Source organism: Cryptomeria japonica, chromosome 8 (genome assembly GCF_030272615.1).
Source record: "Cryptomeria japonica chromosome 8, Sugi_1.0, whole genome shotgun sequence".
In the NCBI taxonomy this organism is placed as follows: domain Eukaryota; kingdom Viridiplantae; phylum Streptophyta; class Pinopsida; order Cupressales; family Cupressaceae; genus Cryptomeria; species Cryptomeria japonica.
The window spans coordinates 304657765-304672831 of NC_081412.1; the positions used below are offsets into that span (position 1 = coordinate 304657765).

The 15067-nt window shown below is 35.4% G+C and overlaps 1 protein-coding gene across 1 annotated transcript in view; it reads right to left on the minus strand.

Annotated features, from left to right (window-relative positions):
• LOC131060563 (uncharacterized) overlaps window positions 1–15067 on the minus strand; it is a 116229-nt gene that overhangs the window by 57471 nt on the left and 43691 nt on the right. Inside the window, exons 4-5 of the mRNA XM_057993831.2 lie at window positions 299–400; window positions 50–132 (exon numbers count right to left, since the gene is read on the minus strand). Coding sequence (XP_057849814.1) covers window positions 50–132; window positions 299–400 — 185 coding nt within the window. The remainder of the gene's footprint in view (window positions 1–49; window positions 133–298; window positions 401–15067) is intronic.

A 15067-nucleotide genomic window follows, 5' to 3' on the forward strand; every position in this document is an offset into this window, starting at 1 on the left:
TACAGATAGGCCTCACATTTAAAACCTAAAAAAAAATGATAAGTATTACAATTTGTGAGCAGCAAGTTCTTTTGCCAGAGCTGTATTTTTCTCCAATAATTTTGAGCATTCTGTTGTTGATTTTGAAAGTTCCTGTACTAGATTAGCAAACAGTCCAATCAGAAAGTGTCTAAGTTTTAGAAAACAGGTTTTATGGATGCATCTAACTCAACTATACAAGCCACTCATTCTTTTAGATTCTCCAAGCCGATGATGACATCAGAAATGATGGAGGAACATGACAAATTACATTGCATACCTCCTGCTTTCTCAGAAGTGATGCTTCGGAACAATTTTTATCTTTGACAGCTTTTGCCCTTGCTGCATCTGCTTTTTCAGCACGATCTTTACATAAGGAGATCTACAGAAAAATTCAAAAACAATAAAAGGAAAATTCACGCATCAGAAACTTCTTCATACCATCTTTAAGGAACGCAACACAACTAATAATAAATGATCCAAATAAGATCATCAAAGTTGGTAAAACTCAGCTAACTATGCCACTGTTTTCATTCATTAGCCAGAGCAACTGATGTGACTGGAAAACATAGCATTGAGACTCCACAAATGCTGGCTCAGTCCCATGCCAAGGCAGTCTAAAAATATACTCATTGATTCCAGGCGAGTGTACCAAAAATGGAAGAAAGAAAATAGAAATAAGAGAAAAAAAATCATTAAAAGCGATTTTTTTAAAGTAAAAGTTAAAACTGAGCTTTGACCAAGTTTTTAGATGAGGCGGAATATGAGTCAAAAACCAGCTTACGGATTACTCATCAAGTCCAGGTTTGAAGATTATGCTTGAAACACTCCTTTAACGCTATTAAAGTTTAAAACAATGAATTTCAACAAAGAACAGATGAAAAAAATTGAACAAGAGTCTACAAAAGTTACAGGTAGTTCTAGCGTGACCAGGACAGCCTGAGTCAAACATGGTTAAATCAGGTTCCAAGGAAAACAGACTACAATTATGTCAGTGGCAAAGCCATCAGATGTAGCAAGTGGAAATTATGAATGTCTAGTGGCAATTCAGTTTCAAATGTGTCATAGCAGTTTCATATGTTTAAAATGTCTTATGGTAGTTTTGCCCAAGATAAAACGACCAAGTAGAGTAACAGTTGCAAATGGGATCTCTTCTGATTCCCACCTTTCAGAATTCTTGATTCAAGCTGAATTTTATGTAAATGTGAAAATATAGTGTCAAGGGTCATTGCAAACCAAGTTCCTATGGCTCTCAGAGTTCTTAGTTGAGTGTATAGGGAGTCGAATGCAGTAGAAAAGTGTGCATATAAGCAAGTTAGAGAAGTGCAAGTGTTAAGATGTTATTGTAATGATGATTGGGGTACTCAAAGCCTCAAGAAGATAGTAAGTTTGCACTCAATGGCAGAGATAGTGTCAAAAGAAGTAAAGGCATTACACTTCTCAAGTTTCATCACAATTTGAGCTTTCCAAAGTAATCTCTTGTGTTGAGCTCTATTTTTGTAATGATTTGGGATCATGTATTGTTTTAATATAATTATAGAACTATCTACATCCATTCTATAACTTAAACAACTCATTGCTAGAGCACATATTGACTGCTTCTAAAGCAAACATAGAGGGAACAGAGAGAAAATCAAGATAAGGAAGAGCCTTACTCTTCTCAAGCTTCATCCCAAATTGAGTTCTCCAAGGTAATCTCTTTTGATAAGCTCTATTTTTGTGATGTTTTTGGTTTCTTGAGCTCTCCAAGGTAATCTCTTTTGATAAGCTCTATTTTTGTGATGTTTTTGGTTTCTGTATTGTTTTAATTCAAGCATACAACTTCCTACATCCATTCCATTAGCTAAACAACACATTGCTAGAGCATATACTGACTGCTTTCTTAAACACATATAGATTGATTAACAAGAAAATCGACTAAGTTGTTGATTGGAAAGATAATAATTTGTATTGCTGGGTTAGTTACAAAAATATATGCTAATTATGGGCCAGACAGGTACCCATGTAGACATGTTGCTTGGTTTTGGTGGTTTTTCTTGTGGTTACAAATAGACATCCTTACCAAAACAGCTAGTACAAGAGAAGAACACAATGCAGTTATCTTGTGGAAAAAGATAACTACGAGAAAGTGGAATAGAGAAGTGAGAAGTATGACCAATGAAGAAGAAAATGCCACTGTGGAAAGAATATCTCAATATGTTGGGAAGTTTGACCAGTTCAAAAAGATCATGGGGGTTCTGATGGCAAAACTAGGAGTTTCAATGGAGGATCCTAAACAAAATGAGATCCTAAGAAGAGAGCAACCTCAAGCCCAGGAAAAGGCACTATACTATACCAACTAAACACATCCAAATCTAACTCCATTCAAAGCAAAAGCAAAGACTGAAATCTGACATATGAATGTGATATAAATGCTGAGAAATGTAATCATCAGTTGGTTATATTTCAGTTTACACAACATTATTGAAGAGTAGTGAATTTCTTTAAGATTGAGATTGGCTAGTCATGCATTTACTTGGTTTGAATGTTAACTTTCTTCTTTGGCTATAATAAACTACCACAAATTTGTATGTAAGGTGAATTTAAGAAGCTAATTAAGAAATAGATTTATCCTATTTATTATGAAGTAAAGCTCTATTAATTGGCAATATTTCAGGCAAAGACAAAACCAAAGTGCGCAGAAATATATAAGCAGGTTTTGCAAGAAGGCAGTCCAAATGTACAAAGAATTTCGAGATTATGACATCTTGAAGAAGTATATTGAAGGACTTCTTAGTCATCTAAGGAGATTTGTACCTAGAAATATTTCTAGATTGGAAAATAGTTCAAAGTAGTCATTCCCCCTGGTCGCAGCAGTTTTAAAACCCTAGTTGCAGCAGTCCCAAACCCCTGGTTGCGGCAATTTTAAACCTAGTCACAAATTTATATAGCTAAGTATCAATGACTAAACAAATGCAAGGGCCCAACCAGGATAAAGGTAATTAATATTTTGGGTGATCAATTATAAGGAGGCCAACTCATCAAGATGAATGAAATCAGACTTATGGCCAACCTGTCTATGTTTTATATTAAATTAAATGTATTTTGCTAGGACCAACCTCTATTATGGAGCACCCGGCTTTGGGCAAGGGTTTGGGAATAATAAAAATTATATAATTAAACCTGCTTGCTAGCCAACCTGTTTAGAAAGGTTGCAACCTTTGATGTAGAGGTGTTATATGAGAGATATAAATAAGAGCTGTTTTTGGATCATTCAAGAATCCACTCATTGCATATTATTCCTATACCAAGAGCATATTTGCAACAGAAAGAAAGCAGAGATAAAGAGCAGACAAGAAAGAGAATCAGTGATCAGGTGAATCAATCTGAGAAAGACAGATCGGGATCAAGTATCTCAAGCACATGCTTCAATCAAATCTAAGGTTCAATCCATAAAACAGAAATAGTAACTATTGTGGTCTGTGGCATGATGTAATTCTATGCACAATTACTCACATATGAATGATATGTATGCAACCTCATAATATCTAGAATATAGACAATAATGTGGATTCCTCATACATTTGAATATTGCAAACAACCATGATAGAGATAGTGAGGGCATACAAGGAAGGGGAACTGTTATGACGTCCTCTTCTAAGCACACCGCCTCATGGTGGATGACTAGTAGTGTCAAGAGGCCAAAGGGGTGCAAGGTGTGATCCCAAAAAAAAAAAAACCCTTGGGCTTAGAAGGGAAGGATACTCTGGGCACCATATTGTAGTTTCCCCTCAAAACTCTACCATGGTTGACTATTAGGTTAAGGAGTCCCAATCATAGGGACGAGAATAAGGAAGGTAAGAAGAGGGGGAGCCTCACTAGGTACACCCCCTCATATGGATGGCAAAGGGCCACATGAGGCCAAGAGGGATGGTATATCCACTCTTAGGCCTGGGGTAGAGGATCAATTCGGGCACCCTATCATGCCTTCTTATCCTAACCCTTCATGGTTGAAATCCATCAATGAATTATACATAATATGATTAAGATAATGTTCCTAACCCTAGTAGGAAAGATCTCTTTTATGAATTATATTTTCAATGATTATCTAACATGATTGCAAGGTCTCAACCAGGATCTATCTTGTTCAACAATTTAAATTGGTATATGATATCTCTAACTCTATTTCATTTCTTGCTTTGCTTGGAATTGCGAATTTAGGGCAAAAACTAGGGCATTTCCAAAAGGGGACATTACAATTGGTATCGGAGCTTTGATCCTCTGGAGGGTAAATATAAATCAGTAGATGAATTCTAGTCAATGAGAAGGGATCTAACAATACTTGTATTTGCGTGTATACTTCGTGTCTGCATATATTCATGTGTATGCTTCGTGTTTTTATTTGTATGCTCCATGTTTGATTCATACCCAATGTGTTTCCAGCATGTCTACTCCATGTATAGGATCCTTTCCTTTCACATTCACTTCTAGAGGGGCATTGATCATCCCCATCAAATGAGTAGATAGCTTCATTAGAATAGATACTTTTCTTATTCTTCTGAATCTTCTTCTTAGACCTTGACTTCTTATAGTTCTTCTAATGTTCCTTCTCTTCATCATTGCTTGCTCTATATGGACACTTAGCCATAAAAAGACCTACTTTACCACAATTGAAACATTTGAAAGGTAACTTACCTTTATACTTCTTGAAACCTCTCTACAACTTCCTTAAAAAGTTAGCTTCTTTTGGATTTGAATCATCACTAGAATCAAACTCTTCAATTTCTTAGATGCCTTGAACATTCCCTCTTTCCTCGAAGATTTGTCATTTACAATCCTCATCTCGTATGTGGTTAGAATTCCATGTAATTCATCCATAGTCAAAGTATTCAAATCGTAAGCTTCTTTAATTGTTGTAACTTTTGAACCAAACCATGGAAGAAAGGGCATCGCCCCATTGTAAATAGGGAACCCCCACTTTTTTCTGCTTTCTAGGATAGTGGTAGAGTCTTTTGCTATTAGCCTTTGCGTTGAGGAAGTGTAGTTTATCAAGTGTCCAGGAGGAAATCAAGTCAAGTCTCTCTCTCTTGATTAAGTGAAGTTAGTCAGTTGTCAAAGCTTAGGAAATGAATGATTATATGATGATCATTCCATTTGATCATCATCATTGGCTTGTGAGATGTGAGATAAGATGTCTTGGGCGAAATTTGCTCTTCCAAGGCATTGACAGTCACTTCCTTTGACCTCATAGAAGCCCAGATCAACATAGAAAACATTTTGATCAAGGATACACATTTGATGTCTTGTAGCATTCCTTCTCTTGCGGTTTGAGTGAGTAGGGTTAATGTGGTCATCCATCTAATTGATCCAAGCTTATGGTGGCAAAACATTGAATGGAGGTGTCAAGTAAGGTCAATTTGAACAAGATTGGCAAGGAGGTTTGATAGATGAATCCCTTGGATGAAATTTCACCAGTTATACAAAATTTCCTTGCCATCCAAGAGGTCTAATTGCACTTTATGGAGAAGTAAGTCGCATATGCAAAATTTGGCTAAGTATTGGAAAACTTCCTTTGCTACTTGAATGGAGCGAACTTCCTTTGCCCCCTCAATGGAGCGAACTTCCTTTGCTCCCTCATAGGAGCAAACTTCCTTCCCTTGCCATCTAGGAGGTCCAAGATACCCTTGATCATCATGAATTGCAATATGGAGCCTTTGTTAAGCAACGAATTTGATTTTTTTCAACCAGCAACCTAGCTTAATAGACATTTTTCCTATCATTCTTATAGAAATTTGATGTGTACACAAGAGTCCGTTTGAAGGTGATTTGGGGAACTTGAGCAAATGGAAGAACAAATCTTAAGCATTTCTTATGCTTCACCTTGAATGCAACCTCCCCTTTGCTCATTGATATGGCATGAAGGGGTCGAATTGATGGAATGCTATTGGAGATGGCGATTTCAACTCGCTTCCATTGCTTCCTACCAATGACCACACCAAGCAGCAGCATGAATAAACAATTTTGGCACCAAAGTTTGAATTTAAAGAAAACGTTTGAAATGCCAATCAGGTCAGCCATGTAAGGAAACAATATTAATTTTATTTGAAACAATCAAGTCGGCCTAAGAACTGAAAAGACACACCTATCCCTTGAGGGCCTATAAATGCCAAGACGTATTTAGTCATTTGATCACTTAAACAAAGCAAATTCCTTTCCTAAAAGAGCAGAGCAGCAATCTGAACCTTATAGAGCAGCGAATTAGAGCAGATACAAAGCAAACTCATTCATATACCTTCAACACACCATGAATTTCCTGAGTATTATCAGTCATCTCCTTTGATTAGAAGCATGATTAAGGATGTAGCAAGAGTGGGAAGTGTTGTATTATTTATTACACATATGATTCTTGATTCATAAATGTTTTCTTTTCAGGTCTGATACATGGGGAAGCATGTCAGCATCGTGAAGACTTCATCACATTCAAGGCATTCAAGGTGATTGCGACATTCGAGAGTTACACCAAAGAAGGACGAATTTGTGTCATGATGAACATGGAAGAAAAGTCAGATGGAAGACTCAGCTAAAAACACTTCAAGGAGGCGAATTGGAAATTAGGACAATGTTGCAATAAGAAGGAACAACATCAGCATGAAGAATTTAGATTCAGCAACAAGAAAATATTAAGGCAAGATTCGCACTACAAGGAAGTGATGAGAAATCAAGGACTCCCCAACATGAAGTCAAGAACGACACCAAGGAATGACAAAATTAAGGCTATGAATAAGGGAAGATCAATCATCATCAAATTGAGAAAACTGAATAATGTTGAGCATCAAGAGATATTACTCAATACTCATTCATGATGATGAATCAAGTCTACAAGTGCAAGTTGAGGTGGCATCCTAGTCATCACTTCGCCAATCAGAAGGTTCTACATCAGCATGTCCAGATGCGATGCACTTGACTCATCCATGGCGACAAAACTCCAATGTATCTACCCTCACTATCTATTTGTCAAATATTCAAGAGAAGACGTGTCCAAATATTGTAATTATTTAATTGGCTAAGGAGAGTTTGTTGTAACAAACCCTAATTAGGGCTTCATCTTGAAATCTCTACCATTGATCTCAAATCAATTTGAGCCTTGAATTGTAATGAGCTCTCTATATAAGGCTCAAACTTCTCATTTTAAAGGTTAATAGCAAATAGCAGGTTAATAGTTAGTAGCTCAAGAATAGTTTAGTAGAAGTTAGAAGTTAAAATAGAGTAGGAGAAGAGGAAATTGTTGCTAAGGCTTGTAATTGAATATACTCTTTTCAATGAAGATATGGTGAAATGTGTTAGTTTGTACTTCTCCTTTGCTATCATGTTGATTAGTTGAATGATAGAACGTTATGCATGATTCATGGTGAAACTCTTAATCCATACCACTAGCAGTTTGTTGATTGCAAATTCGCCTTGTGTGGTCAACTGGAATACTTGAATGAGCTTAAGTTCAATTGTTATTCAATCATTGATATGCATTCAATTAATGGTGTCTATGCTTGATAATGATTTGAAAATCATCTAATTTCCTTAGAAGATTGCACTCAGCTTTGTGGAGTTGCTGCTTTGCATGTCAAAGCAAGGCTTAGTAAAGTTTCACAAAAGATTGTCCATCTTTCCTACATTCTTAGGATTAGATTAGATTCCTTGAACCCTATCCCTTTTGCTCTTTTATTTTTCTAAGCAAGTAGTTAGAATCTAAGTTCCAGCAGTTCAAGCATTCAATTATTCAACGTAAGTCCCCTTGGATTACCCGCAATCACATCAACCATCGAGCTTATCCACAAGTCAAGACCTGACAATAGAAACCTTGGAGTCTTCCAATTGATCACATAGTTTAGCATTTGGGGAGATTTTGTTCAAGAGAGGATAAGATACCTTGGTATTTTATTCTGTGTTTGATTGTGCCTAAAAAACATATCAACAAGATCTAAGTACCCTTTTAACAAACATGGCTTCTTTCATTTCTTCACCAAGTCTTTTGATGGTGTTAACAATTTCATCAACCCGGAGTAGGAAAGTAGCAACAATTTCTTCTTCTTCATCTTTAGACTCTCAAATTGATCTTGATAGGTTTGAAGCTTTGCCCGCATGACTTTGTCATCTCCTTCATAGATATTATGCAACTTATCTCATACTTCCTTTGTTGTCTTGCAATGCATTACATTTACAAACTCAAAGTTTGATAAACCATGTAAGATAGCATTTCTCACCCTAGCATTATTCTCACAAGCTTTCTTTCCAGTCTAATCTCTTGGAGGATTTTCTAGGATCTCATTGCCATCTACAACTATTTGCCAAACATCAAACCCTAAAGCCATCAAATACACTCCCATCCTTACAAACCAAAATGCATAATTGGATCCATCAAACAATGGTGCCTTGATTGAAAAAAGACCTTCCTAAGCAACTATGTGTGCCATCTTGAATCTACCTCAAGCTATTAAACTTCTTCCAAGGAACTTAACCCTGATACCAACTATTAGGCACAAAGATATACTAAAAAGAAAGGGGCGAATCAGTATATGCCAAATTCAACTTCAAATCCAATTTAACATTAAAACCATTACCAATCTCATGTTATCATTAAATCAGCTATGCAAATGATAAACACAATCACACATCAACACATGAGAACACTAGATATACGTAGAAACCCAGAAGGGAAAAACCACGATGAGAATAGCTGCTTGGATCTACTACCCAAATCCAACCTCACAAAGATAATAAAGAACTTGCAATATTTTGTAGGCACCAACCTACAAGAATTACAACCTAAGATAGAGACACCAATCCCCTAGTCTAAAGAGTTGAGCACCATCTCAAATGATGAGACACCAATCTCAATCACAAACAAGATATATAAAAGATATGTCATGGGGACCTTCAAAGCTCAACCTTCAACACTTCTCTAATTTGATCTTCTTCAAAACACACTCACAGTGTATGAGATCTACATTTTAGTTCATACACTTCATCACATCTATATTTCTCTAAATTAAGTAGACAACATGCACAACTTTTACTGCTTCTCTGCTAAGTACCACCAACCACACAATGGAATGAATCTAATTAGGCATTATACATGCATTCCAATATTAATTACATCCTCAAGTCAGCCTAAAACATATTTTCAACATCCACAAGTCGGCCACAAGTACATTCCTTAAACCAAACGTGTAGTCGGATTGATCCTAAAGCCAAAACATTATACCAGGTTTACAATCAGAATACGCATTATCCAACACGAACCCAATTAATCCCAAAATACCTTCACGAGCTTCCTCCATCTAGCACACATTACCAAACTCTGGTGCATCCAACAAGAACATCTACTCAGTCAATGAACTAGCACTATGAACACACTGTCATCAATAACTTTTTGTACACTGAAGTTCCACCTTTGAAACTTGAATAGATTTGTCATTGTGCTTAGCCTTACTTATCTTCCAAACTGCAAACCAAAATCCATCACTACAGCAGAATGCAATACCAAACACCATGACAATGCAACTAGGTGCACATACAATTTTTGAGCGATAGACCTCAAAAACCTATTGTGAACACTTCTAGACACTAGCAAATATGTTAGACAATTAGGAACAGTTACCCCTACAAGATGTGAGCTATCTACCAATACTTGACGACTTCGTCCTTCAAATGTTTTGGCATGACATGACAAAAGTGACCAAAATTCCCATATAACTTGACATCGTGACAACACTATCAGCACCTTTGACATCAATGACAACACTTTGTTCAGCAAGGTATTATATTTTCTAATTGAAATCTCACTACTTAAAGCGATTGCTACAAAGTACCAAAAAAGTGATAAAGAGTTGCTTCATTTTTGTGAGATTTTGCCAAGATCAAGAGCTCAATGAAATGTACAAAATAGAGACACAATATAGGACAAGAACAAACTGTATTCTCATCAATAGAAAATGATCAATAATCAATTACATACTATGTAGATGAGCTTGCTTATATAGGCAAGGCTAGGGATATGTGAGCACACAAACATGACATGTGGCTCAATAAGAAACAAGGGTAGGTAGGAAATAGGTGTGGGTAGGTAGGAGAAATAATATAATAGTCCACATGAGGTGGATCACCCACTGAATGTGGAGTGTAACAACAAGATCAACACCATAAAAGGTGGAATTTCTCCTACACACACTATCCCAATGTGGCACAAACACCCAAGTGTCTCATACCCAAACTACTATGAAATGCATTTCCTAAGTAAACTTAAGTAAAGTGTAATAATATCCAAGATGAATAATTATTTACACCAACAATTTTTTATTTTTATTTTTTTGGGTCGGTAAAGAGTTGCTTCATTTTTTTACATAAAAAAGTTTTTATTTTTTTTGAACTATTTAAGAATTATTTTATTTTATTTTGTTAATAGTTATTTTATTTTATTTTAAACTATTTAAGAATTATTTTATTTTCATTTATTTAAGGGTAATCTTATTTTCATTTATTTAAAGGTTATTTTATTTTACTTTAGAATTATTTTATTTTATTATATTGTTTGCTTAAGAAATATTTTGCTTTTGTACGTAAATTAGAATTTTATTTAGTTTTTTATTAGAGATAGAAATAGGTTTTGAAGGGGCCTTGAAACCCTTTACAAAATACTAACTAGAAAGATGAGTAAAGACAAACAACAACAATCAAGAAGCCATCAACAGCCCAACAACAAAACAACAGCAAAAGACCAAAAAGGAAAAAGAAACCAACAACACAACTACAATTTCTTCAAGGTTTCTGCAACATCCAGTCCTCACTAGTTGAACATCTCTTGGAGTTTAGCAAAACTCACCAAATCTCCCTTTTGCTCTTGGAAGTTTTTCTTCTTGCTTCCCTAGGTGTGATAACTAGGCCCAACTTGTTCATAATTCTATTATTTTCCCTGGTTGAGCTGCTCTTCACGAAGCTCCTTCAACTTTTCAATGAGGATATAGATCCCCCCAACACTGTTCTAGATAGAGCATTGGCTAACCTTCACCACCCTTTCAAGGTTATTTTAATGTTTTTGACATCATGTTCCATCGCAATTGTTTTACAATCCATGTTCTATTTTCAATTTTTCATGCTTTTAATCTTATCATCGAGGTCTTTTCAAATGACACCCAAATCTACTTCCATTTTTTCGAACTTCAAAACATAGCCTACCATCCTAAAAAAGATTTTTATCTCATATGATCAACAAATCTCACCTTGTTTGCCCAGCTTATCCTGCAAAGTTTCCATTTTCATGTTAGTGCTATTAATCTTAGTATAGAGCCATTTGGTTATCCTATCTTGAGAATAAATTATGTGCCTCAAAATATCTAGAGCCTCCATTAAGTCTTTGGAGTTGGTAGCATTAGAAATTGGAAGGGGGAAATCCATAGGGACTTTAGGAGTAGGGTCAAAATTAGGTGGACAAGCGATTCCCACCCTTGGATCCACCACTTCAACATCCCCTACCACTTCAGCATCAAGTCCCTCAAAACGCCTATTCCCCTCTACCAATTGGTCATACCCAAGCACCACGATATCTTCAATAAAGTCCTACCTATCAAGACTTCCCATTTTCTCTTCTCCTTTCACCCTAGAGAAGGATTTCTCTTTTTCCTAAACATCAATTCCTACCTCAATATCTTCTTTGAGAGCAATCCTTTCTTCCATCTCATCAGTAGAATTACCTAAGTCCTCAAGCCACAAAGCAACTAAATTTCTTTTTTCTTTGGTTTCATTTAGTTAAGAGTTATTAACTTATTTTATTTCATTTACTTCAAAACTTACATTGTCTACTTGATTTTTATTTGAAGAGTTATTTTTATTTACTTAGAGTTATTTAAATTATTGAAGAGCTTTTTATGAAATTTTATACATTAATAATTATTTTATTTATTTAAGGGTTAATTGTTACTTGTTTAAGAGTTATTTTGTTTAACTTTAGAATTATTTTATTTTTATTAACTTAAGATTTATTTCATTTACTTATTTTTTTTGGCCTTTAATAGTTTTTGTTAACATATTCATGCCATTATACTCCACTTCTTGCTATCACTATAGTTACACCTTTCAGCATAATTAAAATGTGTATTAAAAATTCATGTATACATAGATGTTAAGTTAAATAGAATGTGCTAGAAATTCTAAATGATGAATTGATACAAATAAGTGTAGGATGCTTTTAAATCTTACCACACAAAAAATCAACGTTTTCATGACTTCTATTTGACAATTAGAATATCATTTTTAAGGAAAATTAAGAAATTTAGATATAAGCTACTAAAAACATTTGAGAAAGAAGAGTCTCCATTGACCGCCAACAACCTTCCCCAACAACATCAATCGCTTCAATTTGCATTCTCGTTGCTTTTATTATTTTCCATTTATGTTTAGCTAATGCCCAAATTTGGTTTTAGTCTTAGCACTTTTTGTTTAGGCAATGGTAAGAATGTTCAAGGTTTCCAGCTCGTCTTCCTTTCTCTTCTAAAATTGTATCATCATTTGCATCTTGTCACTCATTGAGGTCTAAAATATCTTGGACTACATTTCCATTCAAATGGTCTTTCCTTTCCCTAGTGTGAACTTGAAATCTTAGTGTGAACCAAATAACTATACTCTACCAAAAATTGTATAATCACTAGCACCTTGCCACACATTGAGGCCCAAAATATCCTAGACTACATTCTCATTTAGATGGTCTTTCTTTTTCCTAGAGTGAACTCAGAATCCTAGGGTGAACCAAATATCTACTCTCTAGCAAAACTAAATCGTGTTGGTAGTCCTTGTCCATCTTCAAATATAACAAAGATTAAGTGTCAAGTGAGACTTGGATATTGAATGGACAACATCAATTAAAGAAAAATAATATATGTTTTGAATTGTGATGTTAGATTTTTTTAGTGTAGTTTACATTTGTATCCTTTCTTATAAAAATTATTTGGGCATAACTTATCTAATAAAATTGATAGTAAATTTAATTGTTGAAAAATGTCTTTAAAATTAGGTTAAAGGGGCCCCATTTTTTACTTGATTTTAAAATTTTTGATAATTTTAAAGCCTATATTTAAAAAATAACATTTTTGAGGGGCTAACACTATGTATTGTTTATTAGAAAAAAAAAACATCATCTTGATGAAGATTCTCTCCTCTAATGCAGCATATGCTTTTTAAATAAATAAAAAAATCCAACCAACCCTATATTTGACTATAATGACCTATTTTAATTGTTCATAATAATTTTATATGAAAATAAATATGAAGTTTGTTCTATTGGATTGTTGATCTACGATAGGTTTATTTTAGCTTTTTAGTTTTTTTTTAATGTTTGTAATGTGAGAAAGTGGTTGAAAGATGGTTTTGATTACTTAAAAAAGCAGAGGAAAAAAGGTGCCATCACTATGGCCAAAATAATCCAACCAAATTATTTTGGCCAAAATGATTTCAATTTAAATCATAGACAATTTGTCGAGGAAAAATGAGAAGAATGGGTTTTTCTAGACTTCTTTTTACCAAAATAAGTCCAACTAGAACTTTGGCATTAGTAAACATGCCATTGTTTTGCAAGTCTTTTCTACCAAAATTGTTTTGGCTAGAACTTCAACATCCATGTACACACACAGTGTTGCACAATTTTTAGTCAAATATCATTTTGATTGAAGCTTTTTCTAGTTGAAATGCCTTAGTTGTCCTAAAGTGTGACACAACCTCAAACTTTACTCTCTTTTCAAAGAACCTTTGATTTCTTTGAATAAAATCATCAAGCAACTAGGCTTCTTTGCCCATTCCTACAAATGAATAGCGTTGGAACTATAGTAGGGTTGGAGGGGCATTCAATTACCTTATGCCCCAAATTATTACAATGGAAGCACCTAAAGGATAACACTTCATGGTATAATAATTAAATCCAAGAACCCAATGAGTGAAAGTTCTTGATAGTGTGGCAATTGGGCTCTAAATGTTGACCAAGTACCAACTCACAAGCTAGAATCAAGTGAACAATTGGACACTAGCGCTCCAGAAGGATACTAGCATGGTGCGCTAGTGTCCTCTACCCGCATTGGCATCCTTAGGATGTGTTGGTGTCCCTGAGACACACTAGAGTCCTCCAAACTGGTAATCCGCATTGACATCCTTGAGATGTGCATTCGTCCAAAAACAAAGAGCTTCTCAATCGGTCTATACGACGCCCAGGACACCCTAAACCCCTTGGTGAAGACAAATATCTCTAGGACACTCAAGATGAGAGAATTTGCTAAAAAGGTGCGGAATTGAGACAAGAGGAGTAACTCCGAGTCACCGGATCGCACCTACAAGACAAGGCAGAGTCCAATAAAACTAGAAACCACAATTGCACCTCAAGGGCACCTATCGGAGTGTCCCAAACAAGTCGAGATTGGCTCCAAAGGACTCAATCCTACTAAGGCTTGGCCAATATCTCATGACCACAAAAAGGAGATGACTAAATCAATCTCTAAAACTATAAGAAAGACATCTACATTCATTTTAAGCACCAATGGAAGTGTTTGTATGATAACCATATAATATACCAGGAAATGAAAAGCATACAAGATCATGCTTGGTAGTCGATTCCAACACCGATCCACATAAGATACACCAACTCATTACAATAAGTTACAAATTACATTCAACTCATCTTGGAGTGATCATAAATGCATAGTTCATCAATAGATACAAAGCTCATATCAAATTACACAGATAACACCTTGTGAGAATGAATAAAGGAAAAGACAAGTGTTGAGGAAAGGGGAAGAATTCTTCAAGCCACTCACGATCCAAGTCCTTTGGTCCCAACGATGGTTGGCAAAAGCCACCCAGCCGTGTGGAACCCATAGGCCCACCCCATCGTGCTCATGGAGATAGTCACACGGCCCAAATAGTCATACGAGCATAATAGGCTCACACAAGAGCAAACATGGAGCAACACTCAACATGAAGAACAACAACAATATAAGAATCATAATGCCACAACAAGTTTGAAACACCAACAATGCAT